The sequence below is a fragment of the Eublepharis macularius genome, chromosome 17 (genome assembly GCF_028583425.1).
Source record: "Eublepharis macularius isolate TG4126 chromosome 17, MPM_Emac_v1.0, whole genome shotgun sequence".
NCBI classification, from domain to species: domain Eukaryota; kingdom Metazoa; phylum Chordata; class Lepidosauria; order Squamata; family Eublepharidae; genus Eublepharis; species Eublepharis macularius.
Genome location: NC_072806.1, coordinates 32,777,783 through 32,805,776, shown reverse-complemented (window position 1 = coordinate 32,805,776; position 27,994 = coordinate 32,777,783). Strand labels below are relative to the sequence as shown.

Below are 27,994 nucleotides of genomic sequence, written 5' to 3'. Positions count from 1 at the left end.
AGAACTACCTATTTTTACAAATTTCTATTTTTGTACATATGGCTTACACAGGTGATATACAAATGTATGCACATAGAACAACGGGATGTTTCTACTGAGTAATATCTACTAAGGGAGTGCACTAACAAGCACACTGATGTCAACAATGATGCTATAGGGCGTTCTTCTGCTGGATGAAATAAAAAAACTACCAGTATTCTTGGGAGCTGTTCTAGCATAGTTGCCAAGAGGTTAGGCTGGGATCCAGGAGTTGGCCATTTCAAACCTTTGGCCACCCACAAAATTATGTAGTTTTAGGCAAGCCGTTGTCAGCCCCAGTCCCCTTCAGCACCGTGGAGGAGCCACCAACCTATATTACATGACTGTTCCAAGGACTGCTATAAGTGATGTCACTGAATACAGAATTACCATTCATTGCTTGTTTAACACTTCTACTTTGTTTAGACTTTCGCTTCATTTCAGATTTCTGCAATTCCAGAATTGCTTACTGGATGTCTTGTTCAATTGGTTACATTGGTCTACATTAAGTAATCCACCTTGAGTCTCAGTAAGAAAGACTACAAATAATGTAAATAAAAATAAATTAAATAAATACAGATACTAAGCAGCAGTCATGCAGCCGACTACATGCTGGAAGTCCACCAAAAAGTCCCTCCCCTACAACTGACCTTACATACAGAGGCTCCCTTCAGAAATCACGTCTAAGAAATTAGACATCCTGTTGAATGTCTTATCTATCCCAGAATCCCATTTGCAATACTAGCCAGTCAGCTGTTTTTTAAGGAAATCAGGAACAGAAGATGGGAACAGCAGCGCTCTGCAACTACAACCAAAAAAGCATCCTGCCAATGCACAGAAAAGTCCAATGCAGCTATTGCAGCGACTGGCCTCAAAAACGTGCCTGATCCCGGCCGTTTAAGTCCTCCTAAACCAACCCCATTCACACCTCGTGGCAGCGAATCCCACCAGCTTAACTCTCCCATGCAGACCTCTTCTCATACCCAAAACCATTATTATGAGCGACCACCACCACCACCCAAAAACCAAAACAATACAAACCACCCCAAAATCTGCTTGCTCACAAATCTGCAAACAAATCTGCTTGCTCATGCTCTGCCAGCCTTGACAGGCGATGTGAAGCAGTGCCAGAATGGAGTTATACAAACATCCACGAGAACCAACGGCTTCATCTGTACAGCCACAGTTTTTTTTGCACTGGCCCGGACTGGGAGCGGTCAAAGGGTTGCCAACTCCAGCCTAGGACATTCCAGGAGATTTGGGCAGTGCCGAGGGTGGACAGGGAGAGGGACTTCGCCTACAGTCCACCTGCCTTCTCAAGCTGCCGTTTTCACTGAGGAAAAGATTTCTGCAGCTGGGGGCCCAGTTGCAACTCCGGGAGACCCCCAGGCCGCGCTTGGAGGCTGACCCCTTTAGTAGTGACATCCTCGGAGAGGGACGGGAAAGGTCCCGGGAGGACAGAGCGGGCGGCTCTCCCCCCGCCCCCCGCCCCGCTGCTCCGAGGCGCCTGGAGAGTCTCGGCCCAGCTCGAGCGGCCTCTCCCCGCTTCCCCCTCAGGCTCCCAGCCCGCCCGGGCCTCACCCCTTCCTCCAGCTCCTCATCCGAGGCCGCCTCTTCGGGCTGGTCCAGGTCGATATCGAAGACGCCCGCCATGGCCTGGGCAACGCGGGGAGGAGCGGCAGCGGAGGCGCCGCCGCCGCCCTGCCTGCCGGCCCTACCACCGAGAGCGCCGAGCGGGTGCGGGCCGCCTCCTCATGGGCCCTCCGCGCTCACCGCAAGCGCCGCCATGACGGCCTGCCAGGCCCTCCCCTCAGCCGACACCTGCGCACACGCGCCCGGCGCCGGCGCCACTGCGCACGCGCCGAGTACGGCGGCGGCGACGGGGCGTAAGGAAGGGAAGAGCCGCTGCCCTCCTACGCCCTCCTGATCGCTAATGCGCACGCGCGACACGCGCCGCCGTCCGTCTCCCCTCCCTCTAACCTTTCAGCCGACATCGCCGGCTGAATTAAAACGTGCGTAAGCGTGTTTCCCCCCCCTCCCCCCGAACATGCACTAAACAAAACTCTTTCTCCCCTCCCGGCTGCTGAGGGCCGTCAGGCATGCGCACTGGCCCAACACCTCTACAAAAACTTTTCCCGCCTGAAATCGCGCAGTTCATAAAGGCTAAGGAAAATGAAAGAGTGCGCATGCGCCTGGAAGGGACGAGGCGGTTGAGGAGTTCCTGTGGAGGGGCAGTTAACTCTCTGAGGGAAATTGAGGTAGTGACCGAAATAGTCTCCCAAAGTGTATATCTAGACGCGTTTTCGTGTATTGGCTCATGGAACTATGACTAATATATGAAGAGGAGTTAGCTGTGTTCGTCTGTAGTTGCTAGGGTTGCCAACCTCCAGGTTGTGCCTGGAGATCTCCTGGAATTACAGCTGATCTCTAGGCCATAGAGATCTGTTCCCCTGGAGAAAATGGTTGCTTTGGAGGGAGGACTCTGGAATTATCTTATGCTGAGGTCCTTTCCTTCCCAAAGCCTACATTTTCCAGGCTTCATCCCTCAAATCTCCAGGAATTTCTCAACCTGGAGCTGGCAACCCTCGTAGCTGCAAAATAGTAAAGTGTCCAGTGGCACCTTTAAGACCAACCTACTTCATTGTAGCATAAGCTTTCAAGAACTATAGCTCTCTTCATCAGAGGCAATATGGTGGAACTATTACTAATATGCATTTGTGGATGTGGCAAACTTTTGTTTAATTGTGATTGCTAATTCTTACATAGTAGTGGCTTATAAGCTGTTAAACTTGAATAAACTTGACTTGATTAATATGCAATTAGTTTCAGGTGGGTAGCCATGTTGGCCTGTAGCAGAAAAGCAAGATTTAGATCCAGTAGCACCTCAGACCAACAAGATTTCTAGGGTGTGAGCTTTTGAGAGTCACAGGTACCTTCGTCTGGTGTCTAGTTGGTCTCTATGGTGCTACTGGACCTGAATCTTGCTCTAATATGTGTTTATTCACACCGTTAAGTCAGCAGTAGATGTCTCAGTAATTGTAAATGTTTATCTGTCTTAGCAAAATAAAACAAAAAATCTAGTGGCACCCTTAAGGAGAAACAACACATCCTTATTTGACAAAGAAAACTTATACTGAAAAAAAAGGTTGTCTTTAAAGTGCTACCAGTTTTTTGTTGTAGACACTTTGATAATACTGCATTAAATATTGGAGCCAGGTCTTTATTACTCTGGGTGAATTATTATTAAAACATGTTGATTAGGTTAAAATGATTGTACAGGGTCTTTGATGAAGTGTGTTGTTATTTGCTGCTTTAATATTGCATGCTATTAATACAGCACACAATACATGCATATTTTCCTGCCTGTGAATTGCTGTTCAAACAAACTAATTTAAAATATTTGCATAGTAATGTGTCTTTGTTACTTAGAGTATTAAGTCTATTTTTTCATAAAATACTAAATATGAGCACAGCATTAAATAAATTGTCTATTAGATGCTAATAGATAATTTGTGGAGGATCTGATGTTTTTATTTTTACAATCCTGTTTACACTGCATGGTTTAGTATCAGATTTGTATGCAAACCTTATAATATCTTCACAACAACCTTGTAAAATATGTTAGGGCTGAGTGACTGGCCTGAGTTCACATCACAAGCTTTGTCAGTGTGGGGATTTAAGTCCAGATCTCCCCAACTGTAGTCTAATATTCTATTGTTATTATCTTCATTTATAGTCTGCATTTTTCACTGAAACTACATCATGCTAGTTCTTGTTAATATTAACTGTTAATAATAATATCAATAGTACATGCATGCAGTTTCGTATTAATATGAATTGCTGTTATTTGAACATGTAAGTCTATTGATGCTAAAATAGTTGCATAGCATGTTTAATAATCTTTTTAGGCTAGCACTGCATGGATAAAAACTTTACAAAAGCTAGTTATCCAAAAGGTCCATGTAGGCAGGAAGGCAAGTACAAAACTGGAAATGAATAATTTGCCAGCTCATTTGAATTCAACGAGACTTGCACACTGGCAACCAAATTCTTCTTGTTTAGGAATGAAGCTAGAAAAAGATTAAGGCGAGCATGTCAGTAATCACAATACAGCTTGGACAGTGCGGTAACCAGGTTGGTCGTGAGGTGTTCCATGCAATCTCCAAAGATCTCCACAGCACACATGGACTGTGTTCCAGAAAGGAAAATGATGCTTACCAGGCCGCCTCCAAAGAACGTTTTTTCAGTCAGGAGGAAACTGGAGGTATGTAACAAGGGATGTTTTTCTTTCCTAGCCATACCTAAAAATTTAGTGGTCAGAAACATTACTGCCTTTGATGTATGGAGTTCTGCATTAAATCCATAAGACCAGACCAGTGGTCCATCAGGTCCAGCATCCTGAACTATTGACCTGCTTTATTGTGTGATTCATTTTACTGGCTTGTATTATCGTCTTGATTAATGTGTAGGTTTGGGGGCGTATTTTTGTTTGTTTGAGCAGGTCTAAAGAAATGGCATGAAAATTTCCTAAATGAATATGTAAACAATCGTGTTGCATACAACGGTCATCAAGTTGCCTTGGAGGGTTAATAAATAGGGCATAAAAGCAAAGATCTTGCTCATCTGTAGTCTCCTAGCACTGGTATTTAGAGGTTTGCTGGCTTTGAATATGGAAAATATCGGCTCTGAGCCCGTTCACAGGGAGAGCAGATTATAAATTTAATAAATCAATCAAGTTCTCCTTAGTCATATCAGCCAATGGCAATGTTAGGTGGTATTGTGTGGCAAAGTATATGTTCTTGTTGGCATGATAATTTTCTTTATTTTGAAAGTCTAGTAATGAGTCATAGCATGGCTTGAGGGAATTGTGGTACTTATCAGTCACACCACAGGTAATATCAAATAGGCGTTAGCAACTGCTTTCCACCTAGTAGTCACAATAGTCTAAATTGTGCTATCTAGGGCAGAGGGTAGGAAAAATCACATTTTCCTTGTGTTCAAAATACCGAACATCTTGTGCTGGAAAGAAGTGATGTCCCGTGCAACAGACTTGATTCCTTGCATGAAAACATCTGGGCTGAATGCAATAGATCAGTAAAAAAAAAAATCACACTTGTGCTGAAAAGGAATCATCTTGGAAGGGCGCGTCAAAGTGAGCACCCCCGTAATTCATATGTCAGAAACTGTCCTAAAATAGAATATCTGATTCCAGGATCATCTCATACACGGTACCATTTTACAAGGTTCCTCAGGAAGAGAAGCTGCTGCAGCCACCTGTTGGGGGAAAAATGGCCCCTGAATTTCCACAGCATGTAAAGCACAGCTTTTTTGCAAAAACATTGGTTCAAATGTGGGAATGCATATGCAGTTGCTCCTGTTGAATACATACAAATATAGGAGGATCCAATTTGGAATTCAGTGTTCAACACTTGACTGCAAAAATCCTTTGACTTTCAGCTGTCTTCACTATGATCTCAGGGAGCATGTTGAAAGCACACTGACAGATTTACCTTTCTCCTTAGTCACCTTTCTCATTTTTTTTTTTTTAAAAAACCAAGATACATACTTGGCTTTTGTTTTCTTCTACTTCAGTTCCAGCTGCTCGGGCAGTTCTTGTCGACATGGAACCCAAAGTGATTGGACAGACTTTATCAATGGCCTTGAAGTCTGGTAGCTGGAAATATGATGATCAATCACACTTTTGTCAGAAACAAGGTTCAGGAAACAACTGGGCAAACGGGTATGCATGATTGTTTCAGGTTAGCAGAGGAATTATTTCTCAGCCTTACACTCATCAGTTCAGGCACAAAGATTCTCCAGATGGTTTGCAGTTAAACAAAGAATCAGTGTAGACACCATGCTATAATATATATTGACCAAACCTATTATAGAACCCAAGCCATGGTTTGAGCTATCGTGCATACAGACAAATTGTATTTTGGAGATGCTTGTAGGCTTAACTTTTTAAGCAGGTTAGCACTCCAGCCTTTAGCTGCAGAGGCTTTTAGAGATGGTGCTATGGTCATAAACAAACAAACTCACCTTTACCAAAATCTCAGTAAACGTGCCTTTCTGAGATATCAAAGAAGTGTGAGCTAATTTAGCAAACATATAAGCCATTGCCCAAAGCTATAAGGAAAGGCTATCTTGAACACCATTAAAACCCCCATCATGTATCACAGCAGAATCAACATAGCCTCAAAATACTAACAAATGTGCCCTTAACTTTTTGACCCCCGCAGATTAAAACAAGCCCTTCCCAGTTGGTTAGCTGATAGTTTTATATTCCTTTTTGACGCTATTGAAAGAAAAATATATTTTTTCTTCAGTGTGAGATAACATACACTTTCATAAGCCAGTTACGACATTTGTCATTAGAAAGAATAAGGTAACTTTTAATTTTATATTTCTTATAATATTTTGTATCCTGCTTTTCCCCTCTCCTTAATATTTTCTTTATTTGGGAATATTCATTTTAAGACTACGAATTATGAGTGCAAAGCATAAGAGCCAAAGTCATTTTAAAACAAACTTCAAATCCTGTCAGTTATTTCACCCTGAAAGGCAGAATGATTGCTGCCTGTCTGTACTAGCTTATTCTCCAAGTAGATATTTTTGTTGTTGTTTGTTTCTGTTGTGCTGTAATTGAATAGTTGTCATTTTTCTCCCTCAATATGTACACAGTTACTGCGTTCATGGTCCCAAACACAAGGAAGTGATCATGGATCTGGTACAGAAGGAAGCCGAGAAGTGTGACCGACTGAGTGGATTTCTGACACTCCTGAGCATGGCTGGTGGGACGGGTTCAGGCCTGGGAGCCTTTGTGACCGAAAGCTTAAGGGACGCTTACCCAACTTTGTTTCTGCTGAATCATGTTATCTGGCCCTATGGATTAGGGGAGGTGAGTGGAGCAGCTCTGTGAAAACATTTAAGCTGTAAACTTTTTCCAGCAGGCTATCCCTGTTTATTCCTTTCTTCTTCTTCCTTGATGTTAGAGTGGATTCCTGAACCCTATTTAACAGTGGAAATTAAGGTCTAAAAACGTGAGAATGCTCTGTTTTGCAGAAGAGAATGAAAAGAACTTGCGTGTGTTTTTGCCTTGCTTCGCACATCCATCTCTAGATGGCTGCAGCACTAAGTGATGACAACTTTCTTAGCCTTTCTGGTGACATAATTGCAGAATCAGAGGCAGAACTCATTGGTGACAGTGCATACACTTTCTCAGTTAAAAGTTCTCACCTTCAGCCCCTGACACCTCCACACAAAAAAATCACTTTGGAAAGCCGCTGTCAGGCCAAGTACCTAGTACTAGACTCTAGTACTAGACTAAAGGGATTGATAGTTTAACACAATATAAGGCCAACATCATTTGCAAAAACCAAACCCAGTTGCATGTCCCCAGTATGACTTCAGAGATATTTTTTTCAAAAAAATGCCAGACAAACCACCTTTGAGTGTGCCGGAAGAAGGATAATTAAATGAAAAGGTTCAATATCACCTTAAGTAACTCTTTCAGTTGCGGCACAAAAATCTACACTGGTTACAGATAATTCAATATAAAGTGCTCATTCCAAGTCATGCTTTTGGTCAGTAATCACTGGCATCAGCTCTCCAAAGTCTCTGGCAGAAATCCTTCCCAATCAAGAAACCAAAGATCCTTTTCACTGGATGGGCAAGGGATTAATCCTGGGACCTTCTGCGTGCAGAATATGTACCCCACCCACTGAACCATGGCTTCTCCCCTCCAGGACATGTTATCCCTTGTGAAATATTGTAATGCATGAAAGCAGTTGCCTTAGAATCATCTTTGCACTTCTCTAGGTTATTGTTCAAAACTACAACTCAGTCCTGACCCTCTCACACCTGTACCAGACCTCAGATGCACTCCTTGTTCACGAGAATGATGCCATCCACAAGATCTGTGCGCAGCTCATGAACATCAAGCAGATATCTTTCCAGGATGTAAATCAAGTCATTGCACATCAGCTAGGAAGCATCTTCCAGCCAGCTTATTCCTCTGACGGTGCCTCTCAGTACAGCAGAAGTCCTCTAGGTAGGTATCTGGCATTAGGTCAGGAAAGCTTCCACTCTCCTGGCTTTCCACAAATGTTGCAAAACTGAATTATTCAAGGGGGCTTTTTTACTCGGATAGGAGGGCTGTACTTCAAAAAGTAGTCTCAGAGGACTGCATCAGGGATAGGAACTATAGACTTTATTACTACGTGCTACTGTGTGCTATCTGTTGCTTTGGGTGTGATCCTATCGAGTAGTTGTGTGTTGTTTAGTATTTAATGTATCAGTCTTAGAATTGCTTATGCTTTCAGCATTTCTTCAACTCAGTTTGCATTTGTAGACCATATTACATTATTTATTGAAATGTCCTGGAAACTGACCGTCCTAATTCACACTGCCTTGAGTCTCAATGAGAAAGGTGGACTATAAATAACGTACATAAAATAAATAAATAATCCACATGATATGTTATTTTTGTTCTCATGTGTGGACAATGATCTCTCACTTTGCCTTTGTCTTCCTCCCCCCACCCAACAGCAAAGGGAGAGGCAGTTGACATATAAAAACTTAAGATTTGTTTCAGTTTTTGTTTCCTCTTTCTCAGGAGACCTGATGGAAGCGCTTGTTCCTCATCCTGAGTTTAAAATGTTGGGTCTCCGAAACATTCCACAGATGTCTGAAAACTCTCTTGCCTTCAGCACCTTTGCGTGGCCTGGACTCCTGAAACATCTGAGACAGATGCTCATTGCTAATGCCAAAATGGAAGAAGGTAGAACTCTCAGCTCGCTAGAAAGCCACTTTGAGAGAGTGGAGGGTGGTGGGCCAGTGTCTTACTGCTGCTGCCCCTCCTGCCCCCAGCTGACTGTCTCAGGTCACAGAAGCACCTCCGCTTCCTTTGCTTATGGGCTGGCAACCATAGTGGGCCAGATTTACATCGGGGCTTATCTGTTGCTGACGCCTATTTAAATTGATTCACAGAGGCCTTCAGTATTATTGTCAGGTCACTGTGTAGTAAAAGAAACTAACTCTTGTGCTAAGAAAAGCTATATTTAGAAATGGTAAATTCATTATGCAGATTATGGAAATTTGCACATATTTAGCACAATTCTGAAAGCCAATGAGATGGGTGGGGTGAGGAGAGCAAGGAGCTGTTGAGAGTGCTTCGAGTCCCACACCTGACAATTAGAAGTCCTGCTCTTGGGCCCCAATGTGGCTTGAGGCATCAGCAGGTGCTAATGAAACGCTTTTTAAAAGCTCAGGTTACTGCTACTCTTGCAGTTTTTAAGCAGAAGCTTTAAAATAACATAAACGTAGGGCAGAGTTTCTCAGGATCTGGATTCATACCAGATCCAAAGGATAATGTCAGTTCCTGGCAGGTAGATCCCTCAGTCCCTCTCCAGTGAACACGCATGGGTTCCAACAGAAAAGGCTTTTTCAGGATTTTACAGTTCAGGTCTGAACTCCATCACGGAGCTTGGTAGAAGTGACAATTCAAAACAAAAGGTCAGTGTTACACTTGAGTTTTCCCGCATTCCAGAAACGGTTACGTTTTGGCGCGCAGGGTTGCACTGGTTCTGTGAGAACCCATTATAGTTATGGCTAAACGGTGAGTACACAATACTAGATTTGCAGCATCTGGGCAAAGTGACAAATGCAGGCACCTGGAGCCTCCAAGGTTGTCTCTAGCTCGGAGAGTAATAGTTCTGTGAGATAACAAGGGGCCCATCCTGTCTGGAGGAATAACAGTTATAATATGGAAAGAACATGGCTAAGGAGAGAATACAACGGGTTAGCATTAGACATTCAATACACTGTGGCATCAGGGATATAACAATCATGGCAGGGATATAACAGTCAGTCATGACAGATAATCTCAGCTTCTTGCTCAGAAGGCAGAAGACCTCCTGTGATAGGTGATTCCTTCCATTATTTTTGCTGACATTGAAAATGTTCTTAGTACTTTACCTTGCACATCCATGCACCTCATTACCAGCCCTGGAAAAAACCCTGCATGATTTTGGTTACATTTCAGGTCTTAAAATTAATAAAACCAAATCAGAAATTTACCCTATTCACCTAACTCCAATCATTAGGTCAGAGATGGCTTCTAATTTTACATATCAATGGACCCATAAGCAATGGACTTATTTAGGCATTAAGATACCAGTTGATTTACTGGATATAAAAGAAGCTAACTTTAAACCGTTACAAAAAAAGATAAAAGACAAAATTAAAGAGTGGGCGGAAATGAAGTTGTCGTGGGCAGAAAAGATTAATCTGGTAAAATCTATGATTCTCCCACAATTTTTATTTAATTTCCGCATGCTACCAATTAAACTTACAGATCAAGATTTCCAACATTGGCAAAAAATTATAAACAGTTTTATATGGGATGGCAAACGCCCTAGGATAAACTATTTAACCATGAAACGGTCTGCTAAGAAAGGTGGATTATCAGTCCCAGACTTAAAACAATACTACATAGCTGCCCAACTAGCAAACATCGTAATACTATTAAATACTGTAGAAGGTTCAGGTTGGCCACAAATTGAATCATCACACATCTACCCACACGACTTACAGGATGTGATATGGGCTGAACCTAAGAATAGACCACCTCAAATTCATACTAACCCCTTTCTAAGAACCACCTTAGACATATGGGACAAGTTAAGGCAACATCTTGCTCCAACCATCTCGCCATTATCATCTTTATAGATCAGAATTGGTTCCCACCTGGCATGGACTTAAATTCTTTTAAATTATGGAAAGTAATTAAACAAAACAGGATTATTGATATAACCAAACATGGGATTATCCTGAACAAGGCTCAAATAGAAAAGGATACAAATGCTACGATCCCATGGTTTCAATACCTCCAAATCAGACACCTACTAGAAAGTCAGCCACTTGTAACCTCATTAAAGCGTGAACTAACTGACTTTGAATATTTACTTAAATTAACACAATCTCATAGGAAAGGTTTAATAGCTAAAATATATGCTATTTTAAACTCAAGGAATGATCAGCTCACATTGAAATACCAAGCAAACTGGAGCAGAGACTGTAATACAATCTTATCTGATGCTCAGTGGTCTTCCATCTGGTCAGGAAACTGCTTGCAATCTAAAGCAGTGAGCATCAGAATGACATCCTTTAAAATAATGGCGAGGTGGTACCTGTCTCCCACTCTTCTCCACCACATTAATCATGAAACGAATCCACTATGCTGGAAACAGTGTGGACAAAATGGAGACTATATTCATCTATGGTGGTCTTGTCCTAAAATTCAGTTGTTCTGGGATCGAATCATACAAAAAATTAAAACAATAACAAACTATGCAATTCCCAAGTGCCCTGAAGTAATCCTGCTAGGACTCTGGGAGGATCAGACGGTCCCATCTACTAGGAAAAATCTGATATTTTTATTGATTGCTGCGGCAAAATTGCTTTTAGCCTCAACCTGGAGACAGGAAAAAACTCCAAGTGTATCACAATGGCTCAGAAAACTATGGGACATTTTCATAATGGAAAAAATAGCGGATCACCTTAAAGGCTTAGATAATCCACAATATCAATCGTGCTTTCTTGTACAATGGCTACCATTTTTAACCTATTGTCATAATACCAATCAGTTACCTAACGTAGATTTACATACACTTAGCTTCTTTGCTATAATGTGACTTCTTATACTCAGTGTATTGTTTTCAATGTTAATATTGGCTGTTTGTTAAAACATCAAGGTTTTCATCTCTTCCATGTATTGCCCATTATGCTGTTGTTTAATTTGGTTATTTGTAGTTTTGGAAAAAGTTATATAAAAATGCAAAATAAAAAGTTTTAAAAAAAAGAAAATGTTCTTAGTAATTGTGTAGATGGGTCATTGTGTAAACACTGATCAGGGTTTACCATATGTTTCATTGTTAAGACATCTTTAGTCTACTGTGTCTCCAAGGAACTCTAGAAAAGAAAATGTGAATGATCCCAGATGCCGACGTCCTCTTAATGATTTTGGGATCCTGAGCAGCAGTGAAAGATCTGGCTCACACACCCCTTTTAATCCCACCCAACCTACTGAACAAGAACAAAGGCAATGACTGCTCCCCAGAATGAACGTCATCCCCAGAATCACAAAGGCCACCCCTGGTGCTCCCCTGAGAAGCAGTCCACAGATGCTCTGCCGGCACTTGATGCTCTTGCTCCTGTTTGTGTTTACAGGTATCGATTGGCAGGTGCGACCACCACTGCCTGGGCTGCCTCCGTCCCAGAAACAGTCTCTGAACAGGACAGCTCATTTTAACACCTCCATTGCTAATCTGATTACCCTTCGAGGAAAAGATGTACAGACTGCAGATTTAGGTGAGAAATTATATTGTTGGGGAGGGGAATTGCAGCAGATATATCTGTCTTGGTAGATCACTGCCTTGTCAAGTTTGCCTACAACTGGTTTGAAAACTCTTGGCCAAACATTTCCAGCATCCCAAGCCAAGACATGGAGTTGGAACAGGCTGCCAAATCGATGTGTGCCAAAATGAGGCCACGTTTCCTGACCTTACGCCGGGCCTTGAACATTTTTCTTTGGCTTTACAAGCCTCCCCAGAAATGTAGGCACCAGACTTATTTTCCAGCTTTCAGGGTTTTATATTTTATCATTATATTTGATCCATATGTTCTAATTATTGGTACTGCAAAACCTAAATCTTAAACTCTTCACAGTTACTTGTTATTTTTTAAAGAAAACTCTTACAGAAGTGTTATAGCTTGTACATAAATTGGGCAACATTTGTTCTCATCACAACAAAAAGTTCACATCTATTGCTCACCTAAATAAAATTTGTACTTCTATTGAGAATCACTGCCCAAGAGGCACTTACAATAAATAACTGTTGAAAATACTGGGTGTCACGATGAAGGCACCGTGGCACCTCTGCACATGGAATTTATCAAGCCCTGCCTTGATAAAACAGCCAGAAGCCATTCTAGAGTTCTGCTACCACCTGGTGGTGAATTGTGCATTGAGGAGGTCTAGGCAGATGTGGAAGGGGATGGCCAAAGGAGCAGGGCTGAGAGGCATAAGCAAAAATATGGAAAGGCACAGGAATGTAAGCATTGCTTGGCTGAGTCATGCCAGAAATTTGGCTTAAAAACTGCAGGACCCATGAATCTCGTTTCTGTCTAGGGATGGAAGGGCAGTCGGGAATAGGCTAGCTGTCCATCACGGGATGAGAATTTGGCACATTGACTCCAACAGTATCTGGTCTCTGGGAAGCTCAGAAGTAGGCCACGAAGGTGATAGGCTCCCCCAGCATGCTTGGCATCCTTCTTTTAAACAATAGACTGCTTCCAATCTAGGGTGCTGCTTAGAGTGAGAGCCTATTGGAAGCTGTTTTTTTAAAAAAGAAAACACTCACTGAACCTTATCGCCCTGCCCTGGAGTGGGCTGTGGCTAATGGCATCTGCTTGGCATTCAGAAGGTCCCAGGTTGAATTCCATGGCATCTCCCGTTAAGGATCAGGTGAAAGACCTCTGCCCGGGACCTCAGAGAGCCACTGCCAGCCAGAGCAGACAATGCTGACTTGAATGGGCCAATGGTCTGATTTAGCATAAGGTAGCATCACATGAGCAGGTGAAAGCACAGCTTGAGACATATCCAGTACATCAATGTGGGATGAACTCCTCTTTTGCACCTGATACAGGAAACTGCTGCCCCTCCTTGCCTCTCTAGGCTCTGCAGAGAGCCCCACTGTGCTGTGGTGTCCTGGGGAGATTTGGATTGAAATCCCCACAGGAACTTCTTTGCCAGATTGTTGTGAGAACAAATTGGGGTGGGGTTGGAGGTTGAAAACACACATCAGGAGCTCCTTTGAGGAAAATGGGGTTGGGGGAGTGTTAACGAAAATTACAATGCAGTGCCTGATGTTTCAGGAGGTTTCAGAGACCCTGCTTTGTACACCTCATGGCTAAGTGTTCAAGATGCCCTGGCTGTCTGGAAGACTCCAAGAGCCTTTAACAAGTATGAGAAATCTGCGTCTTTGGTCAGCAACAGCCAGTTTTTACTGAAGCCCCTTGATGGTGTTGTGGCAAAGGCTTGGAAAATGTTTGCTTCCAAGTAAGTGAGGGGGGAAAGTGGGCAGAATTCTGTCTTGGACTTTGCGGCATGTGCCAGGGCTGTCCCACCACAGAAAGGTGTTGGCATTGGGGGAAATGCAGTGTGCAGGAACTAGAGCAAAGAGAAGTTGGGTCTGCCAGGAACGTGTCTTTTGCCTCTCTCCTCAGGGTCATTGGCCTCTTTATCCCTAGCTCAAGAGGGGAGTATTTAAAAAAAAACAATCCTAAACTGTTGCTGTTCCAGAAATCCTCCAGTAGGAGCAGTGCCAAAGCCCTACTGCCTGCCAACTAGGCAAGGGCAGTCTTCAAGGCTGGGGTATATGTAGCCCTTCCTTTGGAGCTAATTTGTAAAGTGACCGTGTCTGTGACCAAGAGGGGACGGAGTACATCCAAACAGGTATGCACCCCCACTCACCTGCCGCCTGACATGGTCCAGTCTAAGGGAAGAGTATGATTTGATTCTTAGGCTTGTATCAGTGAGCCTTCATCCTTTCTCTTCATCACAAATAGATTAAAAATTACCTTTGTACCTGCTGAGCCCTGGCCCTCAAAAAGGGGCTCAAACATCTTACAGGATCCTTTGGGAAAGTTTCACGCTTCAGCTTTGGCAAGCTTGTGAGGGAACGGAAAGGCCACATCTGTGGGACAGCCACTGACATCATCTCAGGCACCTAAAAGGGGTGAAAATGTTGAACTCTTGGCCCAAATCCCGCTAAAATTATTGCTGATTCCAACTGAATCCAGCGGGACAAGTTTGTCGTGACTGTTTAAAACCCGATTGCTTTCAATATGATTTAATCATAACTTCTTTTTAGTCCTTGTGTATATCTTTCTATTTTTTTACTGAATCCTCTTTTTCTATGCAGGGCTTATGTTCATCGGTACACCAAATTTGGGATAGAGGAGGAAGACTTTTTGGATTGTTTCACCACTCTGGAGCAGGTTATCGCCAGCTACAGCAGCCTTTGATCTCCAACACAGTCTTGGACCAGTATGGGACAAGCATGGGCTGTGTAGGTCAGATAGCCCAGAAGGGGAAAGGAAGGAGGAAGGGAGTTCAAAATCCACAGCAGAGCATTTGTGTGTGTCCAGAAGCACTGTGAAGCGAGGCTTCAATGGAAGAGTCTTCGCTTTTCTCCAACCAATGGTTCTCTGCCATGCTTGCACTCACACAAGTTCCAGGGCCCCAAGGCCGCCCTGTTCATTCTTACCCAGGAAGGAGATCCATCCATCCATTCTTCCTTTTGCAAGTAACATACATGCTCCAAAAGCTGGAGAGGATCTAGGAATCTGGATGGAAGGCAGAAGCAGCTGCCTTAAGGCACAAGTATATAAAGTGCATCGTTTGGGAACTGGAGCTGTCGCAAGCATCTCTTACGCAAGTCATGTTTTATCCATTTTGAGTATATAATAAATTTATTTTTTTAGTAACGCCTTCTGTATGTTTCAGCAGCCGCCTCCGTTGTATGTCAGTATGCGTCCACCTAGCTAGACGTGTATTTTCAGCCCACTCTTCCTTCAGATTACTCAGGGCCATGATGATGATGCCATTTTTATCCCAGAGCAGTGCTTTGAGGATGAGCTCAACTGACTGCACAAAGTTACTAGGGGAGCCTTGTAGCCTAGTACGAGCCTAACACACTTTCCGGAGGAAGCGACGGCATTTTTTTCTTTTAAAAAAGCCAATGGATATGACATACCTGGACATACCACGCTCCAGTGGCCGGCTGTGGTTCTGCATACATCCCTGAATGTTCCCATCTGATTGGCAGTAGGGACACTGCAGTAGTAGTGGCAGTCCTTGCATCTTGTGCGTCATCATCAATCACAGGTGGTTCCAAAGTCAAAAAGAGTCCGGTAGCACCTTTAAGACTGACCAACTTTACTGTAGCATAAGCTTTTGAGAATCCCAGTTCTCTTCGTCAGATGCATGGAGGGCAAGAAGAAACTGGTCAGATATATAGGGGGAGGGGGGAGTAGATGCAATCAGTAGCTTCTGATAATGGGATAACCATTCACAGTCTCTATTCAATCCCAGCCTGACTGAATCAAATTTACGTATGAATTCCAATTCAGCAGCTTCCTGTTGGATTCTGTTTTTGAAAGGCTTCTGTTGAAGGACGGTGACCTTTAAGTCCTTGATGGAATGTCCTGGTAGACAGCTGGTTCCCTAACTCTCAAGGATGCTGTCTTTCTCTGGGATACTTCCCACATGCCCAATTGTACCATAGAGTGTCCATGATCTGCAGTCTCTCACGTTTTAAACACAGAGACCTGGATGCTTCCAAACAGCAGTAGGAGGCCTGTGGACAGGTCATGTGCAGCCTTGCTGAGCTTATTGAACATTGGAGACTGGGCTTCTTTATGGCCACCAGATGGCACTATTGGCCAGCTCTGTGCAGACAGCTACTCACTCCTCCCAAACACTTACATGCTTGACAAATGTGTCTCTCTCACAAGACATCTTACATGAGGATGCTCAAGTGTTAGGGAGACACAATGTTAGCCAGGAAGTGTAATTTTAAAAGACCGAGCCGGTGGAGATTGCCCCTCAGAGGGTTTGTTTATCTTTGCCTCCCAAAAGGGGACAGAGCCTTTGGGGAGGTGAAGAGCATCCCCATGTAAGAGAGACTCTGTTGGGAGGGGAGCAAGTAATTTGCATAATGGTTGTCTTCATTGATTCTACCTTGATTTTGCACTTGGAGCCTTGTAACATGATGTAGCACCTTCAGTATATGCAGCATGCTCCAAAGTAATAACAGCAATACATAAATAGGTCCTTACAACCTAAGCTTCAGCCACAGAGTGTGGAGGTACTCCATCCCTCTAGTTAAGAAACTCAGCTGTAGAACTGGTATCTTCCTATGAAAGAGTTCTAAAAATGACCACTAAATACTAAATTCCCTGGAAAATGATTAAATACTAAATTCCCTGGAAAATGATTAACTGTACAACTCCCACTACATAGGAGGTTAACTGTTCACAAACAATGTCTCTGTTTCCCACCAGGGTTCCTGTTAGCCAAGGACCACCTTAACTTCATAGGACATTACCATGAGCCACAGCACCACTCTCTGCAAGAACTCTTATTACTATTGATATAATATGTTTTTGCTGGGTAGTTCCTATGCTGTTCAATATGTCAGTCTTAGAACGCTCGTGTTCTGTTCCAGCATTTCTTCAGGTCTGTATTAGATTTCTGCTAGTTTTAAATCTTTGTAAGTTTGCGTGTATATACCCTATTACATGATTATTGAAATGTCGTTGCAGTTGACCGTTATTTATTTAATTTGACTTCTACTCCGCTCTCCCCGCAAGCGGGCTCAGAGCAGATCACATTTTAAAATGTACAGTAAATACAATAAAATTTTGTAACAATATAAAAATAATACATAAAATGCACATTTTGCCCCACCGCCTCAGCCTAATAACCCGCAGGGCAGGGTGGCTAGTTACAGAACCTGAGGGGGGTGTATACTCCCCCCATGGTAGAAGGCCGATGCAATACCTTAGGTTGCCTGCTCACTTCAACCCCCATATGCCTGGTAGAACATCGCTGTCTTGCAGGCCTGGTGGAAAGACAGTAAATCCAGCTGGGCTGGGGTTGCTACAGAGAGAAAGTTCCAGCAGGTTGGGGCCAGCGACCACCAGCAGATGTTTATCTCCAGGGAACATATGGCGGGAGGCGGTCCCCCAGGTATGCAGGTCCCAGTGCACTAAGGGCTTTAAAGGTTAAAACAAAAACCTTGAACTTGATCCAGAATTCTACTGGGAGCCAGCGCAGCTGGTGCAAAACTGGTGTTACCTGGCCGGAACGGAGTCCCAGTCAAAATACGCGCTGCTGCATTCTGGACCAGTTGTAACTTCCAGATCAGACCCAATGGTAGCCCGGCATAGAGTGAGTTGCAGTAGTCCAGCCTGGAGGTGATCATTGCGTGGATCCCTGTAGCCAGGTCGTGGGCTGAGAGGTAAGGGCAAGTTACCTAATCTGACGAAGATAGAAGAACGCAGATTTAGCAGCTGCCATGACCTGGGCCTCCATTGACAAGGAGACATCCAGGACCACGCTCAAACTCCTCGCCACTGGCATAAGTGTCAGCGGCGCCCCATCAAGGGGTGGGAGCTGGATCTCAGAACCTGTCAGCCCACGTCCCAGGCAAAGGACCTCCGTCTTCATGGGATTCAGTTTCAGTCTGCTCTGTTTCAACCAGCCAGTCACAGCCTCCAAAGCCCTGGCCAGATTTTCTGGAGCAGAGTCCGACTGGCCGTCTATCAACAGATAAGACTTGGGTGTCATCAGCATACTGATGACAGCATACTGATGACAGCCCAGTCCAAAGCTCTGCACCAACTGGACGAGGGGATGCATGTAGATGTTAAATAACATTGGGGAGAGTACCGCCCCCCCCCAAGGGATGTCACACACTAAGGGGTGGCGAGGCAATAATTGCTTCCCCAGCGCAACCCTCTGCCCTTGCCCGTGGAGAAAAGAGACAAGCCACTGCAGGGCAGTCCCACGAATCCCCACGTCGACAAGGCGGTGAGTCAACAGATCGTAGTCAACTGTATCGAACACTGCCATGAGATCTAAGAACACTAGCAGCGCCAACCCGCCTCGATCCAGATGTTTGTGGAGGTCATCTGTGAGGGTGAGCAGTGCCATCTCTGTCCCATGGCCAGGGCGGAAGCCGGACTGGAATGGGTCCAGGACAGAGGAATCCTTCGGAAACATCTTCAGTATGTGCATGCTGACCGTACTGACTCACAGCGTGTCCTCTGCCCTCCGTGAGAAAGACAGACTATAATTAAGGTAAATTAAATAAATAGATCGTATCTGGTTGCCTCCCATACCAGTCAGTCACACTTGATAATAAGAATACATTCCTCTCTGAGAAGCTGGTTCAGTAAAGAGCACACACAAACTGATATCCCACAGCAAAGATTATTAAATTAACTGGCCTTTCTTTTGTTAAAGTCTTGATAGGATAATATCACCAATAATTACAGGCAGCCATCTTTCTCCCTCTTGCCCTCAAGTCAAGAAATGGTTCATCATTTAAAGGTGTCCACAGAAAACACTTAGAAAATTGATTGTGCCCCTCGAAAGCTCTAAATTCTTCATATATATTATCATGCTAGATTCGTATATATGCATGTACAGTTCACATGTGGGTGCATACAATTTTGCACAGAGCTGAGAATTGTATTCTGGGATAGTGGCAAACAGGTTTGTGATTCTTCACACTCACTTGATTGTGGCCATACTTAGCAATGCATGCAAATTTTTAAAACTGACTGAAATTTTAAATTTAACATGATTCACAAGGAAAATCTTTTTCAAAATGGTAATACTGGAATTTTCTCATGCTTTGCATTTGTGGCATATTTGCATGCCCTGCCCTTGAAGGTGAAATTTCCTAATTTGGAGAGGCCAGACTGGAGACTTGAGACATTGATCTGCAAATTACATGGATTCCACTGCAATTCCCAAACTAACTTGAGCAACCAGCAAACGTGAGTCAATGCGGTAGCTGAAGGCGTATCTGGGGAATGCCATGCAGGCATAAAAATGAGCCACGTCCTACTATCTATTTACAAATCACAAATTTGGAGGCAGATGTGGGGGACAACCAAAATCTTTTAAGAAATAGCCAGGTATTAAAAGCAGCTGCGATTCCAAGCACCTGACTTCTGAATTTGGGCAGCATTATAGTATTTAACAGAGCAGTTGCTTCATACAAGCCTACCTGAAAAAAATGTCTGCAAAAGTCCATACTGCATGCCCACCCCCCCTTCAAGGACACAGTGGTGGATGGATTACTCAGCACAGGGCCTTTTCTCCCCAAGAACCTCCCACTGCTAGCTTGTCTAGTTTTTGCTGCCAAGTGAAAAAAATTCTAATTCACACAAACTTCTTAATAGTCTCTGTTTCATATGATTACCAGTTTGTGCATTTTTTAAAATTAAGTAACACGAGCTTAATGTTGCTGCAGTTTTAGCTATCGGTGCTTATAACTGCAGTTCAAATGATGCTTCATTGATTGGAAGCTGCCTTTTGCTGAATTTATTATTTTTTAAAAAAATATAGCTCATATTTCCAGTAGACCTGATTGCACATATTCGTTGTAACACTTAACATCGTAATAGTAAGCAGAGTTCATCTCTTCTTTTAGCATGCCTTGCTATTTGAAGGGTAGAGGGAGTGGGCAATAGAAAGCAAGCAATGTTGTTGCTTTGTGTTTCCATAAGAATACGTCCACACTGGATTCATATTTTCACGCTCCTTCTTCCCTTACTCCCATGGAACTTGAATGCTATAATACACTTGCATACTGTTTAAAAAAACACAAAACAAAATAAGGACTGTGTTATCTTGTCAGTAAACACATAATAGAGAAGGAGATGAGCAGGGCGTTTTTTCAGCAGGAATGCGGTGGAACGGAGTTCTAGCACTTCTTGAAAATGGTCACATGGCCCATGGCCCCGCCTCGTGATCTCCAGACAGAGGGGAGTTTAGATCGCCCTCCGTGCCACTGGCGCGGAAGGCAATCTAAGCTTCCCTTTGTCTGGAGATCAGGGGGCGGGGCCACCGGCCATGTGACCATTTTCGCCGAGGGCAATTTAAACTTTTAAAAACTCCCCTCTTGTTCCAGCTGACCCAAAGTGATGTCATTGTGCGGTCCCAGAAAAAAAGCCCCTGGAGATGAGTATGAAGTACATAAGCCTTTTCTCTCTAATTTTAGTTGCAAACCTAACATTAGCGCATAAAGTGATGAGAGGAATACACGCTAGGGTTGCCAGGTCCAAGTTGGGACATTTCTGGAGATTTAGGGGGTGGAGCCTGGAGAGGGTGGGGTTTGAGTAAGGGAGGGGCCTCAGAATGGTATAATACCATCAAGTCCACCCTCCAAAGCCGCCTTTTTCTCCAGGGGAACTGATCTCTGATGCCTGGAGATCAATTGTAATTCTAGGAGATCTCCAGCCACCACCTGGAGCTTGGCAACTGTAATACACCACAACTGCTTTAAAACTTTTATCACTAGCCAGGCTAGAACACCACCAAAGAGAAGAAGGCACGTTCTCCTATCCTGTACATGGACTTGACAGTTTGGAGGTGGTTTTCTAAGGGTAATAAACCAGTTTATTCAAAATTACTTGGGGAAGGGGGCTTATTTTTCACCCGGCAGGGATAAACCAGCTTGGGGGTGGGTTTTTTCCTGCAAGAAAATAACAGGAGAGGTGTGATTAAACCTGTCTCCCTATACCATACTCTTTCTCCATAAACTAATCCTGGCATTGAAATTTACAAAAGAAAAAAAATTCTTTAAACACACAAAATATTGTAAGACATAATTGTTGAGCCCTGAGAAACTTGCAAGCAGGCAATTGGCTTCTCTTGCTGATTGTCTCTGGCACCTACAGGTAATGTAGATACAATAAATACAATTAATAAATGTCAATGAATAAATCACAATCAAAGTCCAAATCAGAAACCAGAAAATGTAAAAATGGCCGAAAAGTCCCAAGTTACTCATGTGCTCATATTTTTCTTGCAGGTGTACAAAAAAGCAATATTATGTCCGGAATCACAGGTAAGTAAGGACCAACTCGTACTTGTAGGAGGAGAAAGACAGCAGGGAGGAAATCCACAAGACGCTATGCCCAGAATCTCGAGCAAGAAAACACCAGCTCTCACAAGTAGTTTCTCAAATGCTGTTCTTTTTGTTTTCTTAGGTCGAGAAGGACTGCGGGAAGGAGGTCCCGACGTTTCTCCACCTAAAGAAAAGGGAAGACACCATATGAGGAATTACTAGTATGAGTTGGTCCTTACTCACCTGTTATTCCAGACGTAATACTGCTTTTTTGGATACCTGCAAAAAGAAAAAAAGAAAAAAAGAAAAACGTGAGCTCATGAGTAACTTGGGACTTTTTGGCCAGTCTTACATTTTCTGGTTTGTGATTTGGACTTTGTAATTTATTGATTGAAATTTATTAATTGTACTTATTGTATCTACATCACCTGTAAGCACCTTATTACTATTGCACTTCATTAGATATAAATATTTTTCTATACTCATTGTGTATTTTTCTCCTCTCAGCACTCCACTCTTTATTTTTGTTTTGCTTTTAGTCAAGGGGTGCTTCTCTTTTTGGTCTGCCTCTGACACCTGGCAGGCCAAGGTAGATCGCCTCTGCACAGGGTAGACCGCCTTCCAAGTTCAAATTCGCCGCCTGATGTCCTAAGTTCCAAATAAGCAAACTTTATTATGCGGTTTCACATCCTGTAACACGGTTGCTTCCTGTCCCTTTGCCACAAACCCCAAGCCCAAAAAAAAGTCTATAATGAAGCCAGACATTACTATGAAGTACACAAACCTTTTCCCTTTTATTTTAGTTGCAATTCTATCAAATTAGTGCATCACGAGTCTTCCTGGAGAAACTGGGAGGGGTTTGGGGTTTTTTTTGTAATCGGTTAACAGGTTTATTAATTTTATGACTTTTTGCCACGTCCTCACACACCCACTCAGCGTTCCTGGAACCTTATCAAGCTTTGCATCGTTATTTCCCTGATTCAGTTACTCTCATCCCAGAGGAGAGAAGAAAACACACACCCCCTGCAAAACAACACCACTCTTTTTTCTTTTAGAAAAATGCTGTAATAAAAGATGCATGTTGCTTTTTAATTTGCTGGCTTGGGTGGAACAGAAATTCTTGGTTTATAGAGTAACCCCGGAATCTCAGGTGTGCAATAGCTTATACAAATACATGCAAATATACATATTATAAATTTTTAAATTTAACGATCTGCCTCCCTTTAGAGAGCCCAGTCCAAATAGCTGTAGCAATACATGGCTGCAGCTCTCATAGATTTAACTGGGGAGATGTGGGTTCGAATGCCTGCTTTGCCCCAAAATTTACCATGATGACCTTGATCGAGTCACTGTTCCCAGCAGAGTCTACCTCACGGACTTCTTGTGAAGAGAAAGAATCCTTGGAGAAAAATTGGGATTAAAAAAGCTTTAGAATAGCTAAGTGCATTAAGAATAGCTGCAGAATTTGAAAATCTAAAGCTTTAATAAGCAGACAAAATATGACATCTAGAGCACACACTCTAACCTCAGGCAAAGAATATGATTTCTGTCCAGATTAAAGACTCTAAATCTGAACAAACATTCAATGCTGTAAGTCTGTCACTGTTAATACAAAAGGGCGGGGGGGGGGACTAATTGTGGACAAGGACTTCAGAGGGCTGGGTTCAAGTTTCTGCTCTGAACCATGAAGCTCACTGGAGACAGACTTGGGCCAGTTATTCTCAGCCCATCCTACCTCAGATGGTCGTTGTAAGGGGGGAAACTGGGATTACAACATCCGTGTAAGCCAAACTGAGCTCCTTGAAGGAAGGGTGAAATATATTTATGTGAAGAAATTTTTATAAATGTAATCTGCATACACATGCTAAATCCTCCATGGTCTTGTGGAAAGTATATTCCCTTTAACGAATCTTTAACATTCCTTGAATGCCTGCAGCGGAAGAAATACAGCCTCCAGGTTCTACTTTGTACAAGGGAAAAGTGAAATCAAAACAGGGATCTTTGAGTCAGGAAGGAGTCAGAATTGCTGTATGTGTAATGCTTCTCTTCTCCCACCCTAGATCACTTCAGGATCCCTCTCCCATGCTCGCTCTCTCTCTTGCACACACACGTTGCTGTGTTCATTGACTATTCTGATTTTCCATTGACTTTAAAGCGAGAAGGTGTGTGTTTTTTTAGTTAAAGATATACTAGAAGAACATAATTGTCCTACAATATGTTATCAGCAGTTCAAGATAAACCTCAGCAGCCGGGACACGCGAAGTGGCAGGCAGGGTGCTGCCTGGCACATAGTGTTCGTATGCAGGCATTTTCATAGCTCTGCCCTAAAGACACGATACTAGATGCTCACCCATTCAGCAATTTAACATCCACAGACCCTAGAGGACCCTGAAAAAAGTATGATGCCAGCAATTTTCAATATTTAAACAAGCCATTCTTCCCCTCAAGGAAAGAGAAAAAACAGAGACAGGGACAGAAATTCAAGACCGTCCCAAGTAAACAGGGACACTTGAGTATCAATATATCTAATTCTCAACATGGCCAAATTTGTCAATACTTAAATCCAGAGACTGGAGCCATAGACAGACAAGACAGATCTTTCTATACTCCAGGTTTGCAGAAATATCTGAAATCTTAAAAAAAAAATTAGAGGTTACAAACCCTCCAAATAATAGATGCAGCACTTCTTTTATGTGGCATCAGTGGCTGTTGGTAGGCAACCACACAATACTACCACCCTTCAAGCCTTGGTTTCTGTCAGTAAAAGGTGGGAGAATGGCAGGGCTTTTTCCAGGACTGTATTGGCCATCACTGGGTGACTTGCTACCATGCAACTTGCATGACTACCCCAGACTCAACTGCTGTCTACTTTTCAACAGCAGCCACCCCACAACAGCCAGTGTTGCATAGTGGTTAGGGTTTCAGACTAGGATCTGGGCAACCCATATGCGAATCCTGACTCTGCTGTGGAAACTCTCTTCATGATCTTGGGCCAGTCACGCCCTCTTGGCCTAAGTTAGTGAGCATAGTGGTTGTGAACAGGGGTCATTTCGTAGAAAAAGAGGTGCAGGAACTTATTAGCATAACTCATCAGCACAACTCATTTGCATATGCCACACCACTTGCAATCACCAGAAGTGTGTCATTAGCATAACTGATTTCCATATGCCCCACCCCCTGACATCACCTATCCTGGCTGTTTTGGACCCAATCCTGGCCATTCGGGGCCAAAATTGGGCCCCAAATGGCAAAAAGGGGCCGAAAATGGCCGAAAAGGGACCCAAAATTGTCAGGATTGGGCCGCTGCTGAGCAGGAGAGTGATCCACCACCCGTCAGAGACCCGAAACAAAGGGGAAACGAAATGCAGCATTTCTGCATGTCCATAATTCTAGTCTGGATCTTGGAAATGCTAAGATGGCTGAGTTAGAGACGTGTTACAGCACTGAATCACAATTAATGAGTCCAGGTCTTTTCCCACCACAAGAAAACATCCTGTGTTGCTAAGATATGATTGAAAGTTCTGTAAGCACCAATGTTTGTGTGGAGGAGGCTGATAGGGGCTTGATCCCCACATGTAACCTGCACAACGGTTCCAACCAACCATCCAAGCTCCTACCACAGTATATTGACTGTTATTCAGGCCACACTAAAATTCTGACACATTTCCTTTTTAGGGAATTTCAACCTAGGGCAAATCCACACTTACCGGCACAGCACTAAACAGGCGGAGTGAGAGCGTCTCATCGCACCACAAGAGCGGCATCATGGCGCGATGACGTCATAAAACATGCCAGAAAGATACTCTCACTCTGCCTGTTTAGCGCTGTGCCAGTAACTGTGGATTCAGCTCTATTTTCAAAAAGGCAGATCAAAAGTTGATCATCAGCTTGCGCAGAGGCTTAGTAAGGGCAGCAGGCCAGGTGAAGCAGCCTCACTGCAGTTCTGAGTTGGTCCTGTGCATGCATCCTTACCCACTACAGCTCCTCAAGCTGTATTGGGGGACCAGGGGCAGGAGATAGAAGATTGAGGACCTCCAGCACTGGAGAACAATACGCCGGCAGGTTTCCTGCAGAGGTGTTTCTGAACATGTACCATCTGGCTGAGCAATATAAACCCTTGGAACTGAAAGACAGGATCCTTGGAGGTTCCAAGCTGCAGTCAAAATTGCCCCGTGGCAATTCTCAAAGGGAGTGTAGGTGCATAGAATCAGGACCCTGCTTAGGGGATAGACACAGTCACGCAGAGATTTATTTGGCAGCGTGGTTTGAAGTCACAGCCCTGGACAGATTTTTGATTTGCTCTTACTTGCTCTTTCAGGGTAAAGTTACAGCTACTTAAAGTTCAATATGGCTGTGACTTCTTGGCACAACCACCAAAGGGTAAAACGGGAGCCAGAGGCAACCCTCACCTGTCCCACCCCATCCCACAGCCACCGTCTCGCTCTCTCTTCTTTGCTCTTCTTCCAAAGCACCTGCCCGCTGCACTCCCCAAACCCCACCCCAGGAGCAGCTGTTTACCCTTCTGGGAAAAGGTTACTAAGGTGTGCTGACTCATCGGTTGACTCATAATGCCATCAGGGAAGCGAGGAGAGGAAGGGCAGGGGAGACAGCAGCGCCTGGGCAAAAACCTGCCAGGGTGGGGGGTACATGCAGAAGTCTACATTATGAATGCAAGGAAATGCAATTATAAGCAGTACTGCAATGAAGAGGCCTCCGGGCATGTGCAGAGCACATGGAGGTCAGGGGTGTCCAAATTAATGTGCTCGCTCTCATCTGTTGTGGGTCTTTTTTGTTTTGCCGCATTTTGTTATCGATATTCCCAGTTTTCATTGGTTCAGGGGTTTTTTTCTGGGGAAAGGGGTGGTGGATGTCACTTTGGGTCAGCTGGAACAAAGGGGGAGTTTTTAAAACATGGCCGGTGGCCCTACCCCCTGATCTCCAGACAGAGCGGAGTTTAGATTGCCCTCCGCAGCGCTCAGCGGCATGGAGGGCAATCTCAACTCCCCTCTGCCTGGAGATCAGGGGGCGGGGCCACCGGCCATGTGACCATTTTCAAGAGGTGCCGGAACTCCGTTCCACCATGTTTCTGCTGAAAAAAAGCCCCGGTTATCGCATATTTCTGTAGCCTCTATGTTGAAGTGATAGAAGGGAAAAAACAGGAGTTAATTTTAACGGTAATAATTCTAAGGAGCTTCCTTAGTACAGTCAGGGGAACAACAGTGAAGTTTTGTCCCATGTCAAAAACTAGAATGTTCTCATTGAAACAGTGAGGCCACAAAATGTAGTAGTGTCCCCATTGTAATGAGTAATTCCTTCATGATAACAGTGTTGGGAAGGTAATTGATGGCTTCTCTCATAACTAAGCTACAAGTGACACCTGACACAGGTTGGACACTTGTCAGCTTCCCTCAAGTTTTGATGGGAAATGTAGGCGGTCTGGTTCTTGTAGCTTGCAGCTTGGCTCTCCATTTAATTGACGTTTACAGAGTGGCAGTCTATGGGAGGGAGAACATGCGGTCGGGAGGGAAGTGCAGGCGTTGGGCTCTCGCTGGGTGCCACCCCTTCCCCTCCGCTGGGTGTGTGTGGGGGGGGTTCTATAAACTTTATTTAAATGGAGAGCCAAGCTGTAAGACCAGGACGCCTACATTTCCCATCAAAACATGAGGTAAGCTGACAAGTGTCCAACCTGTGTTAGGCATCACTTGTAGCTTGGCTCTCAGTCCTTGAGAATGTCATCTCAGTTGGGAGGTGGGAATGACACCTAGAAAGGCTTGCGGATGAAATCTGACTTCACGAATAGAGGCGTTTAAAAAAGGTATTTGCCGTAGTACAATAACTCTGCACCTTTTACTTGTTTTAATTAAAAAAGCTGTCCAAAAATGCTTTAGTGGTGGGGCAGGGGAAATGGTGGCTAAAAATGCACTAACAACTCCCGTTGTGGAAATCCTGTTGCCCATGTAAATGCCTCTGCCTTGCAATGGCAATGATTGCAAAATGGAGAACCCTTGCCTGCCAGCTTTCATTCTGATATTTAAAAAACTGAATAAAGGTTGTTAATAGAACCATCTGCAAACCTTTGTTCACCCCTGGAATGTAACTGTTGTGTGCTGGGTGGCGTGTGGGATTTCCCAACTGATTATTTCCCCTCTGAATAGAGTTGCCAAATCAAGCTGGGAAATTCCTGGAGATGAGTGGACGCTGTGGGGTGGGGTTTGGGAAGGGAGTGCCTGCAGGAGGATATAATGCCATAGCATTATATCTAA

General features: G+C 43.8%; 2 protein-coding genes across 4 annotated transcripts in view; one reads left to right on the top strand and one right to left on the bottom strand.

Annotated features, from left to right (window-relative positions):
* Positions 1-1,828, bottom strand: part of RPS6KB1 (ribosomal protein S6 kinase B1) — a 34,390-nt gene extending 32,562 nt beyond the window's left edge. For both annotated transcript variants that reach the window (XM_055001109.1, XM_055001110.1), the window contains exon 1: positions 1,600-1,828. In XM_055001109.1, the coding sequence (XP_054857084.1) occupies positions 1,600-1,671 (72 nt within the window). In that variant the 5' untranslated portion in view covers positions 1,672-1,828. The remainder of the gene's footprint in view (positions 1-1,599) is intronic.
* A 372-nt stretch (positions 1,829-2,200) lies between these two features.
* On the top strand, positions 2,201-15,570 carry TUBD1 (tubulin delta 1). Of its 2 annotated transcripts, none has more exons than XM_055002083.1 (9): positions 2,201-2,276; positions 4,081-4,282; positions 5,611-5,758; positions 6,703-6,919; positions 7,891-8,071; positions 8,636-8,800; positions 12,250-12,390; positions 13,957-14,140; positions 15,006-15,570. In XM_055002083.1, exons 2-9 carry the CDS (start codon positions 4,111-4,113, stop codon positions 15,106-15,108), a joined length of 1,311 nt encoding a protein of 436 aa, XP_054858058.1. In that variant the 5' UTR covers positions 2,201-2,276; positions 4,081-4,110; the 3' UTR covers positions 15,109-15,570. The 2 variants fall into 2 exon arrangements, with proteins under 2 accessions (XP_054858058.1, XP_054858057.1); XM_055002082.1 differs by having other exon boundaries at positions 7,840-8,071.
* The last annotated feature ends 12,424 nt before the right edge of the window (positions 15,571-27,994 follow it).